The following is a 21,576-nucleotide window of genomic DNA, read 5'->3' on the forward strand; positions in this document are numbered from 1 at the left end:
TTAGGAAAGGGTTACAAAGTTATCCCCCAGACAACACACTGAAGAAGACCTTTCAAAGTTGTTTGAAGCTTCAATGAAACTTTATTGATTTGGAGTGTAAAAGTCAATGTAAGAGGTTTTTCGAGAAATTTATGAATAAAGCTTATTAAAGTTGGAATAACAATCCTGTATTTGCACATAAACTTAAAGAGAATCTTCCATCACTTTAAAGCTGCCTGAACCAGTAGTCATCTGAGTGGTCCTCTATGGCTTCTGTCTACCCCACCAGCATTAAAGGGGTTATCCAGGAAAAAACTTTTTTTTTTATATATCAACTGGCTCCAGAAAGTTAAACAGATCTGTAAATTACTTCTATTAAAAAATTGTAATACTTTCAGTACTTATGAGCTTCTGAAGTTCAGGTTGTTCTTTTCTGTTCTTTTCTGTCCAACTGCTCTCTGATGACACGTGTCTCGGGAACCGCCCAATTTAGAAGAGGTTTGCTATGGGGATTTGCTTCTAATCTGTTCCCGAGACACGTGTCATCATAGAGCACTTGGACAGAAAAGAACAACATTAACTTCAGAAGCTCATAAGTACTGAAAGGATTAAGATTTTTTGATTGAAGTAATTTACAAATCTGTTTCTGGAGCCAGTTGATATATATATATATAAAAAGAAAAAGTTTTTTTCCTGGATAACCCCTTTAATTGATAGGTCTCTGTTTAGATATAGAAAGAAATCTATCAATCAAGGCTGATGGAGCTGGGACATCCACTGGAAATCTTTCCCTTGACACATGATCAGGCAGCATGAAAACAATGGCAGGTTCCCTTTAATATACCTATCTTATTATTGTGAAGCAAATGGGAGCTGAGTTGCAGTAACCTACCATGGCCAGTACACAATGTACGGAGCTGTCGGCTTCTAGTTCCATTTACCATGTACTGTGCATGCTCAAGATGGCAGATTGGCGGGGTGCTGGGTGTCAGCACCCCACTAATCAGATATGGATAGCCTATTCTAACCCATTGGTAAAAAAAAAAAAAAAAAAAACAAGGAAAACTCCCTTTAAGTATGTGAAAATACAATAAGCATTTCAATGAAATGTATTTATTAAAACCCTTTAACTATGCAGAAAAGTAATGTGTGAGTGTTGATAAAACTGCTGTGTAAATCGTGTCATCGCATTGACTTTCTAAAGCTGCGAATTGTAACCTACAGTAATTTCCATGTGAATTGCTGTGAATTGTACAGTAAAATACTGTATTTATTAAAGGGTAAACAAAACGTATGCACTGTCTTATTATTGTGGAAAATGTACAGTATATCATAGAATTATAACTGCTGCAATATTTACAGCAATGATATAGAGGCTGTTATTATTGTAGGTTTATATGATGCTTCATCAGGTTTATATGGCGCTTGATCACTTTTGTTGATCAACCCGTTCCCTAGTACAGTACTGGGCTCAAATCTCTAATACTCCCTTTAGCATTGGAAGTCTTCTGACTACAGGCAGAGCTAATATCTTCCATAACAGCACCACACTTGTCATCAGGTTGTGTGTGGTATTACAACTTGGCTTTATTCACTTTAAAGGGGTATTCCAGGAAAAAACTATTTTTTTTTTGTATCAACTGGCTCCAGAAAGTTAAACAGATTTGTAAATTACTTCTATTAAAAAAAATCTTAATCCTTTCAATAATTATCAGATGCTGAAGTTGAGTTGTTGTTTTCTGTCTGACAACAGTGCTCTCTGCTGACATCTCTGCTTGTCTCGGGAACTGCACAGAGTAGAAGAGGTTGCTATGGGGATTTGCTTCTAAACTGGGCGGTTCCCGAGACACGTGTCATCAGAGAGCACTTAGAAAAAACAACTCAACTTCAGCAGCTCATAAGTACTGAAGGATTAAGATTTTTTTAATAGAAGTAATTTACAAATCTGTTTAACTTTCTGGAGCCAGTTGATATATAAAAAAAAAGTTTTTTCCTGGATAACCCCTTTAATGTTACTGAGCTGCATTACCACACAAAACAAAACTATTTAAAGGGTTTTTTTTTTTTGTCAGAAAGTTAAACAGATTTGTAAATTACTTCTATTAAAAAATCTTAATCCTTCCAGTACTTATTAGCTGCTGAATACTACAAAAGAAATTATTTTGGCACAGTGCTCTCTGCTGACATCTCTGTCCATTTTAAGAACCGTCCAAAGTAGGAGAAAATCCCCATAGCAAACATATGCTGCTCTTGTCAGTTCCTAAAATGGACAGAGATGTCAGCAGAGAGCAATGTGCTCCAAAAAGAAAATAATTTCCTCTGTAGTATTCAGCAGCTAGTAAGTACTGGAAGAATTAAAATTTTTTTAATAGAAGTAATTTACAAATTTGTTTAACTTTCTGGCACCAGTTGATAAAAAAAAAAAAAAAAGTTTTCCACCGGAGTACCCCTTTAACTCCTTGGGGACGAAGGGCGTATGCATACGCCCTCGCGTCCCGTCACTTAAGGCTTAAGGACGGAGGGCGTATCCATACGCCCTCGGCATTTCCGATCACTGCCGCTCACCGGGCGGTGATCAGACCGGGATGCCTGCTGATATCTATCAGCAGGCATCCCGTGGCAATGCCTAGGGGGGTCCTGAGACCCCCCCATATCGGCGCTCGCAGCAAATCGCAGGTCAATTCAGCTCCGATCAGTCTACAGCATAGGAGCGAGGTGGCAATGTTGTCACCCCCTCCTATTCCCTGCCATTGGTCGGTCAGGCTGACCACCAATGGCAGGAGGGGGGCGGGGGGTTACAGTTCATTTCCCCCCGCTCTGCGCACCGATCGAAGTTGGTACAGAGCGGGGGGAACACGGACGGCAAGGGGGGGAACATGGCCCGGCTTACCCGGACCGGAGGAGGCAGCGGAGGCGACATCCCGTTGCAGCGGCGCGAGCAGGTGGAGCGGCGGCCGGAAAGTGCGGCGGAGAAGGCTGCAGTGAAGATCGCGATAAGTGATCTTCACTGTGGCCTTCTAAAAGCTGCAAAACTACAACTCCCAGCATGCCCACACAGCCAAAGGCTGTCTGGGCATGCTGGGAGTTGTAGTTTTGCAACATCTGGAGGGTCACAGTTTGGAGACCACTGTGTAGTGGTCTCTAAACTGTGGTCCTCCAGGTGTTGCAAAACTACAACTCCCAGCATGCACTGACTGTCTGGGCATGCTGGGAGTTGTAGTTTTGCAACATCTGAAGTCGCACAGTTTGGAGACCACTATATGGTGGTCTCCAAACTGTAGCCCTCCAGATGTTGAAAAAACTACAACTCCCAGCATGCCCAGACAGGGATGCTGGGCGTGTAGTTTTGCAATATCTGTCCCTTCAGATGTTGCAGAACTACAACTCCAAGCATGCCTGGACAGTCTGGGCATGCTTGGAGTTGTAGTTTTGCAACATCTGGAGGGCTACAGTTTGGAGGCCACTGTTCTTCCCTAGTTGTTGCATAACTACAACTCCTAGCATGCCCAGACTGTCCAGGCATGCTGGGAATTGTAGTTCTGCAACATCTGAAGGGCCAGATATTGCAAAACTACACGCCCAGCATCCCTGTCTGGGCATGCTGGGAGTTGTAGTTTTGCAACAGCTGTAGGCACACTGGTTGGGAAACACTGAGCTAGAGTCTGTTTCCTAACTCAGTGGTTCCAACCCGTGTGCCTCCAGCTGTTGCAAAACTACAACTCCCATAGTGCACTGACAGACCGTACATGCTGTGAGTTGTAGTCTTGCAACAGCTGGAGGCACATTGGTTGGAATCACTGAGCTAGTCTGTTTTCTAACTCAGTGGTTCCCCACCAGTGTGCCTACAGCTGTTGTAAAACTACAACTCCCAGCATGTACGGTCTGTCAGTGCATTCTGGGAGTTGTCATTTTGCCACAGCTGAAGGTTTGGGGTGCCCCCCCCCCCTTGGGGCGCCCCCCACCCCCCCATGTGAATGTACAGGGTACATTCACACGGGCGGGTTTACAGTGGGTTTCCTTCAAGGAAACTTACTGTGAACCCCTGCCTGTGTGAATGTACCCTAAAAACACTACACTACCAAATAATAAAAAGTAAAACACTACACATACACCCCCTTACACGTCGCCCCAGATCCGCCCCCCCCCCCCCCACCCCCCGGCAGTGTTTCCTAAACGGCGCCTCCAGCTGTGGCAAAACCACAACTCCCAGTGTTGCCGGACAGCCATAGACTGTCCTGGCAGGCTGGAGGCACCCTGTGGGAGACACTGCTGTAGGGTTTTGGTGGAGACAAGCCCCATCCTTGTAACTGGGTCCACCCCTACTGCAAATTCCTTATTCAGGCCTTAAATGCGCATGTCGTTCTCTCACTTCAGAGCCCTGTCGTATTTCAAGGCAACAGTTTAGGGCCACATATGGGGTATCTCCGTACTCGGGAGAAATTGCGTTACAAATTTTGGGGGGATTTTTCTCCCATTACCCTTCGTAGAAATGGTAAATTTGGGGAAAAAACCTGCACTTTAGTGAAAAAATGTTTTTCATTTACACATCCGAATTTAACGAAAAGTCGTCAAACACCTGTGGGGTGTTAAGGCTCACCGGACCCCTTGTTACGTGCCTTGAGGGGTCTAGTTTCCAAAATAGTATGCCATGTGTTTTTTGTTTGCTGTTCTGGCACCATAGGGGCTTCCTAAATGCGACATGCCCCCAAAAACCATTTCAGCAAAACTTACTCTCCAAAATCCCATTGTCGCTCCTTCCCTTCTGAGCCCTCTACTGCGCCCGCCGAACACTTGACATACACATATGAGGTATTTCCTTACTCGAGAGAAATTGGGTTACAAATTTTGAGGGGCTTTTTCTCCTTTTACCCCTTGTAAAATTTCAAAAACTGGGTCTACAAGAACATGCGAGTGTAAAAAATTAAGATTTTGAATTTTCTCCTTCACTTTGCTGCGATTCCTGTGAAACACCTAAAGGGTTAACAAACTTACTGAATGTCATTTTGAATACTTTGAGGGGTGCAGTTTTTATAATGAGGTTATTTATGGGGTATTTCTAATATGAAGGCCCTTCAAATCCACTTCAAAACTGAACTGGCCCCTAAAAAATTCTGATTTTGAAAATTTTGTGAAAAATTGGAAAATTGCTGCTGAACTTTGAAGCCCTCTGATGTCTTCCAAAAGAAAAAACATGTCAACTTTATGATGCAAACATAAAGTAGACATATTGTATATGTGAATCAAAATATTATTTATTTAGAATGTTTATTTTCCTTACAAGCAGAGAGCTTCAAAGTTAGAAAAATGCAAAATTTTACATTTTTTCATAAAATTTTGGAATATTTCACCAAGAAATGATGCAAGTATCGACAAAATTTTACCACTAACATAATGTAGAATATGTCACGAAAACAATCTCGGAATCAGAATGAAAAGTAAAAGCATCCCAGAGTTATTAATGCTTAAACTGACAGTGGTCAGAATTGCAAAAAATGCTCCCGTCCTTAGGGTTATAATGGGCTCCGTCCCCAAGGAGTTAATATTTAAAGGGGTACTCCAGTGGAAAACATTTTCATTTTATTGTTTTCATATCAACTGGCTTTAGAAAGTTAAACAGATTTGTAAATTACTTCTATTAAAAAAGTCTTAATCCTTCCAGTACTTATCAGCTGCTGTATACTACAGAGGAAGTTGTATACTTCCTCTGTGTCAGGAACTGTCCAGAGTAGGAGCAAATCCCCATAGCAAACCTATCCTGCTCCGAACAGTTCCTGACAGACAGAGGCGGCAGCAGAGAGCACTGTGGTCAGACTGAAAAGAACAATTCAACTTCTTCTGTAGTATACAGCATCTGATACATACTGGAAGGATTAAGATTTATATATAGAAGTAATTTACAAATCTGTTTAACTTTCTGGAGCCAGTTGATATGAAAAAATGTCTTTGCACCAGAGTACCCCCTTAATAATGTGCCAATCTGAAATGCTGATACAAAATTCCAATAAAGTAATTGTTCATTAACCCCTTAAGGAAGCAGGACGTAAATGTACGTCCTGGTGCGGTGGTACTTAACGCACCAGGACGTACATTTACGTCCTATGCATAACCGCGGGCATCGGAGCGATGCCCGTGTCATGCGCGGCTGATCCCGGCTGCTGATCGCAACCAGGGACCCGCCGGCAATGGCCAACGCCCGTGATCTCGCGGGCGTCCGCCATTAACCCCTCAGGTGCCCGGATCAATACAGATCCAGGCATCTGCGGCAGTGCGCGATTTGAATTATCGGATCGCCTGCAGCGCTGCTGCGGGGATTCGATCATTCAGAACGCCGCACGGAGGTCCCCTCTCCTTCCTCTGTCCGGCTCCCGGCGTCTCCTGCTCTGGTCTGTGATCGAGCAGACCAGAGCAGAAGATCACCGAAAACACTGATCTGTTCTATGTCCTATACATAGAACAGATCAGTATTAGCAATCATGGTATTGCTATGAATAGTCTCCTATGGGGACTATTCAAGTGTAAAAAAAAATTAAAAAAAAATAAAAAAAAAATGTAAAAGAAAAAAAAAAGTGAAAAATCCCCTCCCCCAATAAAAAAGTAAAACGTCGTTTTTTTCCTATTTTACCCCCAAAAAGCGTAAAAAATAAATTTTATAGACATATTTGGTATCGCCGCGTGTGTAAATGTGCGAACTATTAAAATAAAATGTTAATGATCCCGTACGGTGAACGGCGTGAACGGGAAAAAAAATGTCCAAAATTGCTACTTTTTTAATACATTTTATTAAAAAAAATTATAAAAAATTAATTAAAAGTTTTTTTATATGCAAATGTGGTATAAAAAAAAAGTACAGATCATGGCGCAAAAAATGAGCCCCCATACCGCCGCTTATACGGAAAAATAAAAAAGTTAGAGGTCATCAAAATAAAGGGATTATAAACGTACTAATTTGGTTAAAAAGTTTGTGATTTTTTTTTAAGCACAACAATAATATAAAAGTATGTAATAATGGGTATCATTTTAATTGTATTGACCCTCAGAATAAAGAACACACATCATTTTTACCATAAATTGTACGGCGTAAAAAAGGAAACCTTCCAAAATTAGCAAAATTGCGTTTTTCTTTTTAATTTCCCCACAAAAATAGTGTTTTTTGGTTGCGCCATACATTTTATGATATAATGAGTTATGTCATTACAAAGGACAACTGGTCGCGCAAAAAACAAGCCCTCATACTAGTCTGTGGATGAAAATATAAAAGAGTTATGATTTTTAGAAGGCGAGCAGGAAAAAATGAAAACGTAAAAATTAAATTGTCTGAGTCCTTAAGGCCAAAATGGGCTGAGTCCTTAAGGGGTTAAGAGTTGTTTGAGATTAGAAAAATGGGTTGGTACTTTTACAGAACCAGTGCCACAATGTATTGACTGCGGGTTTTCGGGTACCTTTTGGGTAAAGAAGCCCCTTCTTTCTTATCCCACCTAACCCCCTTTAAGTCCAATCACTGACTACTTGTTTTTGAATGGAGGTCAGGCTTTTAAAGTGGTACTCCGGCCCTAATACATCTTATCCCCTATCCTTTGGATAGGGGATAAGATGTATTAGGGCCGGAGTACGCCTTTAAGTGGTAGTCGATGACTGAGTATCCACTACGCCCCAGGTCAAAGAAAAGGTTTTCTGTTGTCTTCATCATAAGTGAAAACACAGCCTGCCAAATTTGAGAAATTGAATTTAATTTCACTTCCCCATATCCATGTCTGGCCATATGGTGCTTTTTCTTCCATCTCATTTGAAACTAATTGTCTCCAATATCCCTACATAGGTGCTGGACTGCAGAAGATTAATATTAGTTGTCTGATGAATCCTGCGCTCACTATTCATGTGCTGTTCTTGTCATCCACACAAAGCCAAAAGGCCATCAGATTCTTCCTTTGTGTCTTTGTATAAGTCGGCAACAATTATTTATTGCCATGAAAATGAATACAATTGAATTTTCTGGTATTATTGGTGTCAGCTTCAATGTTTTGCTTTATCACAATGGGTCATATATGCTTGAAGCTGGTGTGAAACCATAACCATGTCGTTTTTTGGAGCCAGAGTACATAAAAAAAACTAACATGGAATTCTGTCTTTTTTTTATATTTTTTTAATAAACCTCTGTGTTTGTCTTAAAAACTGCAGCACACACAGCAAATGTGAATCCAGCCTAAATGTAATGCTTTTAATTCATTAAAGGGTGTCTATCACTGTAAAGAAACCTCTGACATGTGTAGAGCTATGTACTTAAAGGGGTACTCCACCACATCAGATGTCTGATCGCGGGGGTCCCTGGGGCCCTCCACGATCTCCCTGCTGCACCCGGCGTTCTTATAGAGCGTCAGGTGCAGCGCCGAAGGCTCATAATGTCAAGGCCGCGCCCCGCTCATGATGTCACGGCCACACCCCTCAATGCAAGTCTATGGGAGGAGACGTGACAGCCCCTCCCATAGACTTGCATTGAGGGGGTATGACCGTGACGTCACGAGCCTCCGCATCGCCATTCATCCGGCATGGAACACAGTTCGCCCCGTGCACCAGATGGGGTGCCACAGCTGAGATCAAGGGGGTCCCCATTGGATAGGGGATGAGATGTCTAGGGGTGAAGTACCCCTTTAAGAACCATTATCCCTATGTCTGAAAAAGCTAGGTTTTCTTTCACCCTCTATAAGAATTGCTTGAATAACCTGAAATGTTTCAGTTAACCCCTTCCTGCTATAGGACATATGCATACGTCCCAGCACTCGACATGTTCGCGCGCTGGGACGTATGCATACGTCCTAGCGATCTCCTGCACTGCCGTGGGCAGTGCAGGAGATCGGCAGCGGGACTCGGCTGTCAATCACAGCCGGGGACACGCGGCAGATGCTTGGGCCGCGTTCACGCCGGTCCCGGCTTCATTAACCCCATAGATGCCATGATCAGTCCTGATCACGGCATCTATGATGTTGACAGGGGGTGCGCGCTGATACCATTGCAGGTCGCCGTTGGTTGCTATGGTAGCAGGAGATCAGATGTTGACCTCCTGTATGCCTGCTACGGAAGCCTGTGAGGTCCAGCCACAGGCTGGATCGCACAGTCTGTAGTATCTGCAGCGGATCAGGTTATACTGTGCCACAGTACAAATGTATTGCAGCATAGTATAACCTGTAAAAAGTGATCAAGTAAAATAATAAAAGGTCGTTCAATACATGTACGAAGTGTAAAAAAAATAGAAAAATGGCCCTTTCCCAATAAAACCCTGTATTATCATCAAAAAAGATCAAAAACACAAATCATGTACATAATACGTATTGCCACGTCCGTAGTGATGTGTACTGTAAAACTAAAATGTAAATTCTCCTGCACGGTGAAAATAAAACAACAATAAAGCGCAAAATTTACAAATTTTGGTACAAATAGCGGAATGAAAAGATCAAAAGGTAGTATGTATGGCAAAAATGATATCAATGAAAACTACAACTCATTCTGCAAAAAAATAAGCCCTCACTCAATGGCGCCGGATGAAAAATAAAAAAGTTACGGCTGTTGGAAAATGAATGGCAGAAAAATAATTTTGCTCAAAAAAGGAAAAAGAACATAGAAAGCTATATAAAATGGGTATCGCCTTTATCATACTGACCCACAGCACAAATAAAACATCACTTTTACCGCACAGTGTACACCATCAATAATATTTAAAAAAGCCAGAAATTTTCCAGTTTTTCACAATATTTTGGAGTTTTTCACAAAAATTGCTGCATGTGTCAACAAAAATGCACCACTTATATAAAGAACAATATGTCACGATAAAGCAGTCTCAGAATCGCTCCGCTCAGAAAAAGCATTCTAAAGTTATTACCATTTAAAGAGACCCAGTCAAATAAAATAAAAAAAGAGCCTGGTCATTAGGGTAAAAAATGGGTCCATCCTTAAGCGTTAAAGAGTACCTGTTGTTTAAAAAAAAATTGTCAACATGTCAAAGCAATATATCAGAAGTTTTGATCAGTGGGGTCCTAGTGCTGAGACCCCACCAACCCCATGTTTCAAGATGAAATTGGTTGCGATATTCAGAAAAAGCATTTTAAAGGGGTACTCCACTGCTCAGGAGCGTCAGGAGCTTGTGCAGTCATAGCCCCGCCCCCTCATGACATCAGCCGTCACGCCCCCTCCCATAGACTTGCATCGAGGGGGCGGGGTGTGATGTCATGAGGAGACGGGGCTATGACGTCACGAGCTCCCAGCGCCGGCTCCAGCGTTCGTAACAGTTTGTTCCAAACGCTGAGCAGTGGAGTACCCCTTTAAAATGCTTTTTCTGAATATCGCAACCAATTTCATCTTGAAACATGTTTAATCTGAACCATTATGTGCTTATACAATGTAATACGGCTGTCACGCCCCCTCCCATAGACTTGCATTGAGGGGGAGGGGTGTGATGTCATGAGGGGGCGGGGCTATGACTGCACAAGCTCCTGACGCTCCTGAGCAGTGGAGTGCCCCTTTAAGCCAAAGTCAGTGGATCCAGTAGGAAGGAGAAGTATAAATCCTTCTTTTATATTTCCCATTCCAGTTTTTTGGCTTTGGCTAAAAAACTGCAGTGCCAGCTTTCCAAAAGTGTAAAATCAGCCTTAGGCTATGTTCCCACGGTGGAAAATTGTGAAATGTGCGCCTGGTAAAACACAGGCAGACATTCCGCAAATATGCAGGTTCCATTGGCGCTAGAACTGCTCGGAAATGTCCATAGATGGAAATGCATTTCTGAGCGGAACAGGTTCATTGTTTATGTAGATGCCGAAATCGGGATTTCCGCGGCAGAAACATATGCTGCGAAAATTTTGCCTGGTGCACGGTGCAGCAGAATGCCATTGAAATCAATAGGACCCTGCTGCAGCGGAATTTCCGAGTGGAGTATTTCAGCGGAATTGCACTCAGAAATTCCACTGTGTGAGCATGCCAGATGACAGCACAATACGAGCAATCATTAGGCCCATTTATTGGGAGTAACAGTCTTCCCAATATTCTGAATACTATAAATAGTCCCTGGCCCTATCTTATATGAAGGATAGCCTTATGCTTAACCAATAAATGATCGCTGGATTGTTTGTGCCGCTGATCACTTCGGGGACAAGCAGCGATTGGGTGACATCAGCCATCACTTTCCATACTATTCCATTATGGTATTATTACAATTTTGCCATGATTTTCTGAAAACAGACATTTTGGAAAATTTGCAGCAAACCTGTGAAGGAACCACAACGAAACAGTGAAAATACCAACTGAAGAAGACACAATTTAAAGGAAAACTGTCAGATGTTTTCTCTGCACTATCTACAGTACTGGTGGATAGTGCGCAAGACGCTGATTCCAACGAGCCCTACCTTGCCCGGATTTGCCCGGCCGTTCGCCCGCAATTGTAGTTTTATTCTATGTGTATATCTTGCTGTAACTGGCACGGACGGAGCTTCTGCAGGTAACTGGCACTGACGTCAGCGCCGCTTATGAATATTCATCCCCCCTCCCTCCAGTTAGGAGCGGCGAAGAGAGGGAGAACTGGAGGGATGAATATTCATAAGCGGTGCTGACGTCAGTGCCAGTTAACCTGCAGAAACCCCGCCCGTGCCAGTTACAGCAAGATAAACACATAGAATAAAACTAAAATTGCGGGCGAACGGTCGGGCGGATCCGGGTAAGGTAGAGCTCGTTTTAATCAGTGTCTCCCGCACTATCCCCCAGTACTGTGGATAGTGCGGAGAAAATATCTGACATTTTTCCTTTAATATTACTGGTTGTATATATTTTTTTCATTCCACACAGAGGTATAAACCCTCTCTCTACGGACCCTTTCACACTACAGGTATCATCCTGTAAAAAAAAAAACCTCCGTTATTACTCCCGGTAAAAAGTCCTGAAAATGTATGGCAAAAAATCCCATTCATGTCAATAGGACTTTTTGAACATCCTTTCGCATCAGGCATGTCCGCTTTTACTAATGTCAGTTATTTTTGCCGACACCAAAGACGGTGCGTGCACTAATTTTTGGTCCAGCAAAAAAAAAGTGGTGAAAAACCGGACGTTAAAATTTAACATTGAAGTCTATGGGAACTGGATGTTCAAAAAAAAAAAAACAACTGTTATCATCAGTTATTGTCAGGTTTTTTGACATCCATTTTTTGTACTAAGCATGTACTAAGCATGCTCAGTACAGCAAAAAAAAGGGTTAAAACCCTGATAAAAAAACGGATGTAACTGGTAATAACGGATGATAACAGATGAACAACATCAGGTTTTTTTAAGAAAAAAAACCATAAAAAATAACGGATGATGGTCATCAGTTATCATCAGTTATTAACAGTTATTGCATCAGTTTTTCTTTATCATCCGTTATTGTAAAATAACGGCAGTAAAAAAGCAGGATGATACCTGTAGTGTGAAAGGGGCCTACCACGTGCCACACATCATACTAGTGTCTGGTATCAAGTCCTGGATGGGACTTGTACCTTTACACCCCTGACTGAACATCTAGAACAGTGGTCTTCAACCTGCGGACCTCCAGATGTTGCAAAACTACAACTCCCAGCATGCCCGGACAGCGAACGGCTGTCCGGGCATGCTGGGAATTGTAGTTTTGCAACATCTGGAGGTCTGCAGGTTGGAGACCACTGATCTAGAATATTTGTATTAAAGTAACTTATTCAATCTTCCCAGACCTGCTAGATTTTTCCAGGAATGGCAAATTGATAATTCTGAACATGCTGATTAGAGATGAGCGAACTTATAGTAAATTTGATTCGTCACCAACTTCTCAGCTCGGCAGTTCGTGACTTATCCTGCATAAATTAGTTCAGCTTTCAGGTGCTCCGGTGGTCTGGAAAAGGGGGATACAGTCCTAGGAAAGAGTCTCCTAGGACTGTATCCACCTTTTCCAGCCCACGGGAGCACCTGAAAGCTGAACTAATTTATGCAGGATAAGTCATCAACTGCCGAGCCGAGAAGTTCGTGACGAATCGAATTAACTGTAAATTTGTTCATCTCTAATGCTGATCCTTTAGCACTATACCCATGGACAGATTATTGAATCATACCCATACGCCATTCAATAGAACAATTGACTGCGCCCACAGCCCACAATCGCCGAACACAATAGGCGGACACATGGAGCCGATTTTTACACAATATTATGTTTCATACAGAATTAGCCCGACCTTCTGCACATAGCATATTAAGGGCACATATTGCCACTAGGATTTAGTGACACTCTAAACCACAGACATGGAGCTCTGGGTCCCCTTATTAACCAACTTCATACCAGATGTTAGCTGAAAATGATGATACCGGGTTATATTAGTTTACCTATTATGCTCATATTTATTTTGTCTACAAAGGTTTTTTTTATGTCTATAGCTGTGATATTTTAGAACACACTGAACACTTATCTATTAAAGGGTTAAAGGGGTACTCCGGTGGAATTATATATTTTTTTAATGAACTGGTGCCAGAAAGTTAAACAGATTTGTAAATTACTTCTATTAAAAAAAAACTTTATCCTTCCAGTACTTATTAGCGGCTGTATGCTACAGAGGAAATTCTTTGCTTTTTTTTATTTCTTTTTTTGTCTTGTCCACAGTTATCTCTGCTGACACCTCTGTCCATGTCAGGAACTGTCCAGAGTAGCACAGGTTTGCTATGAGGATTTTCTCCTGCTCTGGACAGTTCCTGACATGGACAGAGGTGTCAGCAGAGAGCACTGTGGACAAGACAAAAAAGAAATTCAAAAAGAAAATAATTTCCTCTGCAGCATACAGCTGCTAAAAAAATATATATCTATAGCTGTGATATTTTAGAACACACTGAGCACTTATCTATTAAAGGGTTAAAGGAGTACTCCGGTGGAAAAAAAAAAATTTTTAAATGAACTGGTGCCAGAAAGTTAAAAAGATTTGTAAATTACTTCTATTAAAAAAACTTTATCCTTCCAGTACTTATTAGCGGCTGTATTCTACAGAGGAAATTCTTTGCTTTTTTTTATTTCTTTTTTTGTCTTGTCCACAGTTATCTCTGCTGACACCTCTGTCCATGTCAGGAACTGTCCAGAGTAGCACAGGTTTGCTATGAGGATTTTCTCCTGCTCTGGACAGTTCCTGACATGGACAGAGGTGTCAGCAGAGAGCACTGTGGACAAGACAAAAAAGAAATTCAAAAAGAAAATAATTTCCTCTGCAGCATACAGCTGCTAAAAAAATATATATCTATAGCTGTGATATTTTAGAACACACTGAGCACTTATCTATTAAAGGGTTAAAGGAGTACTCCGGTGGAAAAAAAAATTTTTTTAAATGAACTGGTGCCAGAAAGTTAAAAAGATTTGTAAATTACTTCTATTAAAAAAACTTTATCCTTCCAGTACTTATTAGCGGCTGTATGCTACAGAGGAAATTCTTTGCTTTTTTTATTTCTTTTTTTGTCTTGTCCACAGTGCTCTCTGCTGACACTAGAGATGAGCGAACTTACAGTAAATTTGATTCGTCACGAACTTCTCGGCTCGGCAGTTGATGACTTTTCCTGCATAAATTAGTTCAGCTTTCAGGTGCTCCCGTGGGCTGGAAAAGGTGGTTACAGTCCTAGGAGAGTCTTTCCTAGGAATATATCCTCCTTTTCCAGCCCACCAGAGCACTTGAAGGCTGAACTAATTTATGCAGGAAAAGTAATCAACTGCCGAGCCGAGAAGTTCGTGACGAATCGAATTTACTGTAAGTTCGCTCATCTCTAGCTGACACCTCTGTCCGTGTCAGGAACTATCCAGAGTAGCACAGGTTTGCTATGAGGATCTTCTCCTGCTCTGGACAGTTCCTGACATGGACAGAGGTGTCAGCAGAGAGCACTGTGGAAAAGACAAAAAAGAAATTAAAAAAGAAAATAATTTCCTCTGCAGCATACAGCTGCTAAAAGTACTGGAAGGATAAAGATTTTTTAATAGAAGTAATTGACAAATCTGTTTAACTTTCTGGCACTAGTTGATTTAAAATAAATAAATAAATACATGTTTTCCACCAGAGTACCCCCTTTAAGACCATGAATAGAGCTTTTGCCACCTCCACTTAAAGGGGTTATCCAGGAAAAAACTTTTTTTTATATATCAACTGGCTTCAGAATGTTAAACAGATTTATAAATTACTTAATCTTAATCCTTTCAGTACTTATGAGCTGCTGAAGTTGAGTTGTTCTTTTCTGTCTCTCTGATCTCTGATGACACCTGTCTCGGGAACTGTCCAGAGTAGAAGCAAATCCCCATAGCAAACCTCTTCTACTCAGTGCAGTTCCTGAGACAGACAGAGGTGTCAGCAGAGAGCACTGTTGTCAGGCAGAAAAGAACAACTCAGCTTCAGCAGCTGATAAATATTGGAAGGATTAAGTTTTTTTAATAGAAGTAATTTACAAATCTGTTTAACTTTCTGGAGCCAGTTGATAGATAAAAAAAACATTTTTTTTTTGCCTGGAATACCCCTTTAATGTATTAATGTGTTTTGAATATCAGTGCGTAGTGTTGTTATATATATATGTTTTATTTTTTCGATGAATAAACAAAAAACACAAATCCATTCACTAGTTTTCTATGTATAAATATAGCGGTTTAAAACTTAAAAATTATTTTAAAATAATAAAACGCTCTATTCATGTGTCTTACCCTTCTTCCTTCCATGGCTCTCAGTATATAATTCATCAGCGGGATGTGTAATTCTATGGTTCCTGCTAAAGGTTTTTTTGGCCAGAATATGGAATGCTTTGTCCGCCTCAATATTCCTCTTCTGTACAGGGTATATAGATTCTCCTTTGAAAAGAGGACCTACAACCGTGTTTTCAAAACAGTGTGCCTCCAGCTGTTGCAAAACTATAACTCCCAGCATGCCCGGACAGCCAACGGCTGTCCGGGCATGCTGAGAGTTGTAGTTTTGGAACAGCTGGAGACACGCTGTTTGGAAAACACTGATCTACAGTCAGTCCAAAACAAAATTAGATTAATATAGTTTATAGTTTTCTTACTTTCTTGCTAGGTCCCACGGTTTCTAAGATACAGTCATTTAAAGGGGTACTCTGGAGGGAAAAAAAAAACCTTTTTCAAATCAACTGGTGCCACAAAGATATACAGATTTGCAATTTACTTCTATTTAAAAAGCCTTTCAGTTTTTATCAGCTGCTGTATGCTCCAGAGGAAGTTTTTTCCAGTCTGACCACAGTGCTCTCTGCTGACACCGCTGTCAATGTCAGGAACTGTCCAGAGCAGAAGACATTTGCTTTGGGGATGTGCTTCTGCTCTGGACCGTTTCTGACACTGACAGAGGTGGCAGCATAGAGCACTGTGGTAAGACTGGAAATAACTACACAACTTCCTCTAGAGCATACAGCAGCTGATAAGTACTAAAAGGCTTTAGATTTTTAAAGAGAAGTAATTTACAATTTACTGGCACCAACTGATTAAAAAAAATTTTTTTTTACCCTCCTGAGTACCCCTTTAACTACTTGAACAGTCAGATGGGTGGGAACTTTGGTTCATTGCAACTAGAGATGAGCGAACTTACAGTAAATTTGATTCGTCACAAACTTCTCGGCTCGGCAGTTGATGACTTATCCTGCATAAATTAGTTCAGCTTTCAGGTGCTCCGGTGGGCTGGAAAAGGTGGATACAGTCCTAGGAGACTCTTTCCTAGGACTGTATCCACCTTTTCCAGCCCACCGGAGCACCGGAAAGCTGAATTAATTTATGCAGGATGAGTCATCAACTGCCGAGCCGAAAAGTTTGTGACGAATCGAATTTACTGTAAGTTTGCTCATCTCTAATAGCAACCAATCAGTGCACAGCTTTCATTTCTAATTTTGCTCTGGTAAAATGAAAGCAGTGATTGGTTGCTATAGGCAACGGAGAGAATCTTTGCCTAGAATTCACACCCAATCATGGGATGAAGTTTCCACCCAGGTGACACTTTATTAAAAAGTACAGATAGTCAACCAAATAGTAAAACACCTATATCTATAGTGTAGCAAAAAATAAAAAATAAAGAATTTATTAGAACACATTGGGCTACAAACACTTTATCTATCTATCCATCTATCTATATACAGTATATACTTAATATATACTCTACTATAAATGTATATACTATATATTTTTGGGCTGACCACCTGTTTTCAATATATATGTTTCTGCACAAATTATATGTATATGTTTATGTTTTTCTCTGAAAAAAATATTTATTTTTTATTTTTTGCATACATCCACATAAGAGGTGAGCGCGCATCATACCCAGTGGGTACCGGTTGCTGTAAGCAACCAGGACCCACGGTAATGCCGGACATCGCCGATCAGGCTGATGTCCGTCATTAACTCTTTAGACGCGGCGATCAAAGTTGAACGCCGCGTCTAAAAGGGAAAGTAAAAGCATCCTGGCTGCTCGGTCGGGCTGATCTGGACCATCGCGATAAAATCGCGATGTCCCGATCAGCTAGGAAGCAGCAGAAGGGTGGCTTACCTGCCTCCTGTGCGTCCAATCGTCGATTGATTGCTGCAAGCCTGAAATCCAGGCTTGAGCAATCAACCGCCAAAAACACTTATCAGTGCAAAGCTATGGATTTGCAGTGATCTGTGTAAAAGATCAGTGTGTGCAGTGTTATAGCCCCCTATGGGAGCTATAACACTGCAAAAAAAAAGTGAAAAATAGTTAATAAAGATCATTTAACCCCTTCCCTAATAAAAGTTTGAATCACCCCCCTTTTCCCATAAAAAAACCTGTGTAAATAAAAATAGACATATGTGGTAAATGTCTGAACTATAAAAATATATCATTAATTAAACCGCACGGTCAATGGCGTACGCGCAAAAAAATTCCAAAGTCCAAAATAGCGTATTTTTGGTCACTTTTTATACCATAAAAAAATGAATAAAAAGCGATCAAAAAGTCTGATTAAAACTAAATGGTACCACTAAAAGCTTCAGATCACGGCGCAAAAAATGAGTCCTCATACCGCCCTGTACGTGGAAAAATAAAAAAGTTATAGGGGTCAGAAGATGACCATTTTAAACGTATAAATTATCCTGCATGTAGTTATGATTTTTTTCAGAAGTGCGACAAAATCAAACCTATATAAGTAGGGTATCATTTTAACCGTATGGACCTACAGAATAAACATAAGGTGTCATTTTTACCCAAAAATGCACTGCGTAGAAACGAAAGCCCCCAAAAGTTACAAAATGGCGTTTTTTCTTCCATTTTGTCGCACAATGTTTTTTTCCCCGTATCGCTGTAGATTTTTGGGTAAAATGACTGACGTCATTACACAGTAGAATTGGTGGCACAAAAAACAAGCCCTCATATGGATTTTTAGGTGCAAAATTTTAAGTGTTATTTATTTTTAGAAGGTGATGAGGAAAAAATTGTTTGCATCCAATAATAATATTAAACTAAATAATCATGTGTTATACTGGATCAGGTCAGATCTACTCTCAATCATAGACCCAGCCTAATCCTCTGACAAACTTTTGGGTCTTGAGCTGTAATTTTACAAGTTTTGTGCTTGGGCGACATCTTCCCCAAATCTTCCCTGTCACATTAAATACCTTTATTTGGAGCAGATTTCAGTGACAGTGCGTATTATGCTTATGACTATTAAAGCATTAAATCCCTGCTGTATTACACAGGTCCCATTCACTCCCGGATAGATGGGCTACTGATCTTTTTATGCGTGGGTAATGGATTTGTTGTGATCACTTGAGTGAGCATCAATGGGAGGATAAACAATTCCTTTCTAGAACGTGCAATTCCCCATCTGCTGAGAGTGTTTAGTGCTGGGGAGAGTCAAGCCTGAAGCAGATGAGCACGCCGGCCAATCTCATGCTAATGACATGCAATGCGAAAAGCTGGACGCGTGGCTCAATAAATCACACTGTAATTGGGTCACGTTTCACAACCCCTGTCAGTTGTGTGATATCATAGGAGACAAAAGCGATGGATTTCAGAGCTTTGTACTTCATAAATAATTCACTTCTTGGGTCATATCTAATTCCGCTCAACACTTTTTTTTTTTAATGATGATTTTGATATGTATATTGAATTTGCAACATTAATCTGCAGCGCAAGGCGAATACCCCAGAATATCTTAGACGGTACTCATTCACACATAATAACAATTGATTTGTATTTATCGGACTATTCTGACAAAATATGAATTGTATCAAAACTGACTTTCTGTCTTGTTTTTTTTTTTAAAGTGGTAGTCCGCTGCTCAGCATTTGGAACAAACTGTTCTAAACGCTGGAGCCGGTGCCCTGCTGCTCAGCATTTGGAACAAACTGTTCTGAACGCTGGAGCCGGTGCCCTGCTGCTCAGTGTTTGGAGCAAACTGTTTCGAACCTTGGAGTCGGTGCCCTGCTGCTCAGCGTTTGGAACAAACTATTTCGAATGCTGGAGCCGGAGCCGGGAGCTTGTGATGTCATAGCTCCGCCTCCTCATGGTGCCACACCCCGCCCCCTCAATGCAAGTCTATGAGAGGGGGCGTGACGGCCGTCACGCCCCCTCCCATAGACTTGCATTGAGGGAGCGGGGCATGACATCAAGAGGGGGTGAGGCTATGATGTCACGAGCTCCCGGTGCCGGCTCCAGCGTTCGGAACACTTTGTTCCAAACGCTGAGCAGCAGTATACCCCTTTAAGCTGTATAACAAAGGAATGTCCAGCGTCAAGTGCGGTAAAACGACAGGTACTTTATTGTAGGATCAGCAGATACAAACTTGCATCAGGCAGGAGCCAACGCGTTTCGGACCATTACAGGTCCTTAGTCATGGCATGCTTTAGGACCTGTAATGGTCCGAAACACGTCAGCTCCTGCCTGATGCAAGTTTGTATCCGCTGATCCTACAATAAAGTACCTGTCGTTTTACCGCACTTGGCGCTGGACATTCCTTTGTTATACTATTGATCCGGTCCGGTGACGCTGCTGGCTAGCCCGTGCGCTGGTGCTGGAAACATTGGAGAGAGCTGTCCACACACAGTGTTGCGTTTAGACTTTAAGCTCTCGGAATGTTCTGAAACAAATTGATGGGTGTAGGCAGATATAGCAGAGCTCATTTGTAATAGTTTGTGACTCCATTGTTTCCTGCGTGATGATCAGTTTTTCATAATGTACTATGGAAGACCACAGACAACGCATCTTGATATTATGGAAATGTGTGCAAAATGACGAACACAGCTCAGCAGCTTCTGTATGTCATCTATAACTATATATCATATAGATTCATATCATAACTTTATCTTATTTATATACCTTAGAATTCTGTGAACGTCTTAGAAATTCCAAAAATATGACTAGACTCAGCAAGTTATGAGAGACGCTACCTTACAGCCAATCAGTCCACTTGCCCTATGGGTAAGTCTTGTGTCTGCGAGGTGTGACACTTAGTACATTAATTTTCCAAACTGTATGTCTTAGAATGTATACTTACTTAGCTGTACGGACGCTACTGAGTACATCATAAACTGACACATTTTGGGGGAAAAAAACATATTTTTCTTCTTATCTTAATGAAGATTATTATACGTATTATTATTATTATTTTTAGAACTTAGAATATTCGCATTTGGAAAAATTAAAACATAAGCAATACACCACACATTGCAGAGCACAGGACAGACTTTACCATCTTGTTTAATAATCAAATGACAACTGAACCATTGTATGTTTGACAAAAACATCATAAATGTATCAGCCTAAGATTGGTCAGCAATTAACATATTTGGCAAGACAAAATGTAGGAATGGTTATAAAGACGTCAAAATATACAGTTTAACATAAAATCATTTTGGGCTATATTCATGAAGGTAGCATAATTCAGTAAACACTTTTTTTTTTAAATTTCAGTAAACAGAAGTTTTCAAATTCTGAGACAAGAAGAACCTCCTTCCCATCCATTTATATGTATAGAATTTTTGAAAATCTATTTATAAAACCTAAAAGAGTTAAAGGGGTACTCGGGTGGAAAACATAGTTTTTTTTTTTTTTTTTTTTTTTTAAATCAACTGGTGCCAGAAAGTTAAACAGATTTGTAAATGACTTCTATAAAAAAAAATCATAATCCTTACAGTACTTTTTAGGGGCTGTATACTACAGAGGAAATGCTTTTCTTTTTGGATTTCTCTTATGTCACGACCACAGTGCTCTCTGCTGACACCTCTATCTATTTTAGGAACTGTCCAGAGCAGCATATGTTTGCTATGGGAATTTTCTCCTACTCTGGACAGTTCCTAAAATGGACAGCAGAGGTCAGCAGAGAGCACTGTGGTCATGACAGAAGAGAAATAAAAAAAAGAAAAGTATTTCATCTGTGGTATAAAAAGTACTGGAAATTTTTTTAATAGAAGTAATTTACAAATCCTGTAGAAAAATAGAAAAAGTCTAAGCTCACCTGGGACTTGCACGGCTACCTCTGGAGATGTAGAAAAACTGTAGAAAAGCCAGCAAGTAGAAGTAAAAAAAAATTATAAATCTTTATTCAGGTATCTTCTTTTAAAAAAAAAACCTTCACGGTGGCAGACAAACAATGGAC

At 40.8% G+C, this 21,576-nt stretch overlaps 1 protein-coding gene across 6 annotated transcripts in view; it reads left to right on the forward strand.

Annotated features, from left to right (window-relative positions):
- The window catches only part of ADHFE1 (alcohol dehydrogenase iron containing 1), a 61,282-nt gene extending 40,339 nt beyond the window's left edge, over positions 1–20,943 (forward strand). For 4 of the 6 annotated variants that reach the window (XM_056522048.1, XM_056522051.1, XM_056522052.1 and 1 more), the window contains exon 15: positions 5–1,273. In XM_056522048.1, the coding sequence (XP_056378023.1) occupies positions 5–88 (84 nt within the window). In that variant the 3' untranslated portion in view covers positions 89–1,273. Of the gene's footprint in view, positions 1–4; positions 1,274–7,795; positions 8,113–20,302; positions 20,400–20,891 lie in introns of those variants that run through there. The other 2 variants (XR_008844254.1, XM_056522049.1) reach the window with 2 other exon arrangements.
- The last annotated feature ends 633 nt before the right edge of the window (positions 20,944–21,576 follow it).

Source organism: Hyla sarda, chromosome 5, assembly GCF_029499605.1.
Source record: "Hyla sarda isolate aHylSar1 chromosome 5, aHylSar1.hap1, whole genome shotgun sequence".
NCBI lineage: Eukaryota > Metazoa > Chordata > Amphibia > Anura > Hylidae > Hyla > Hyla sarda.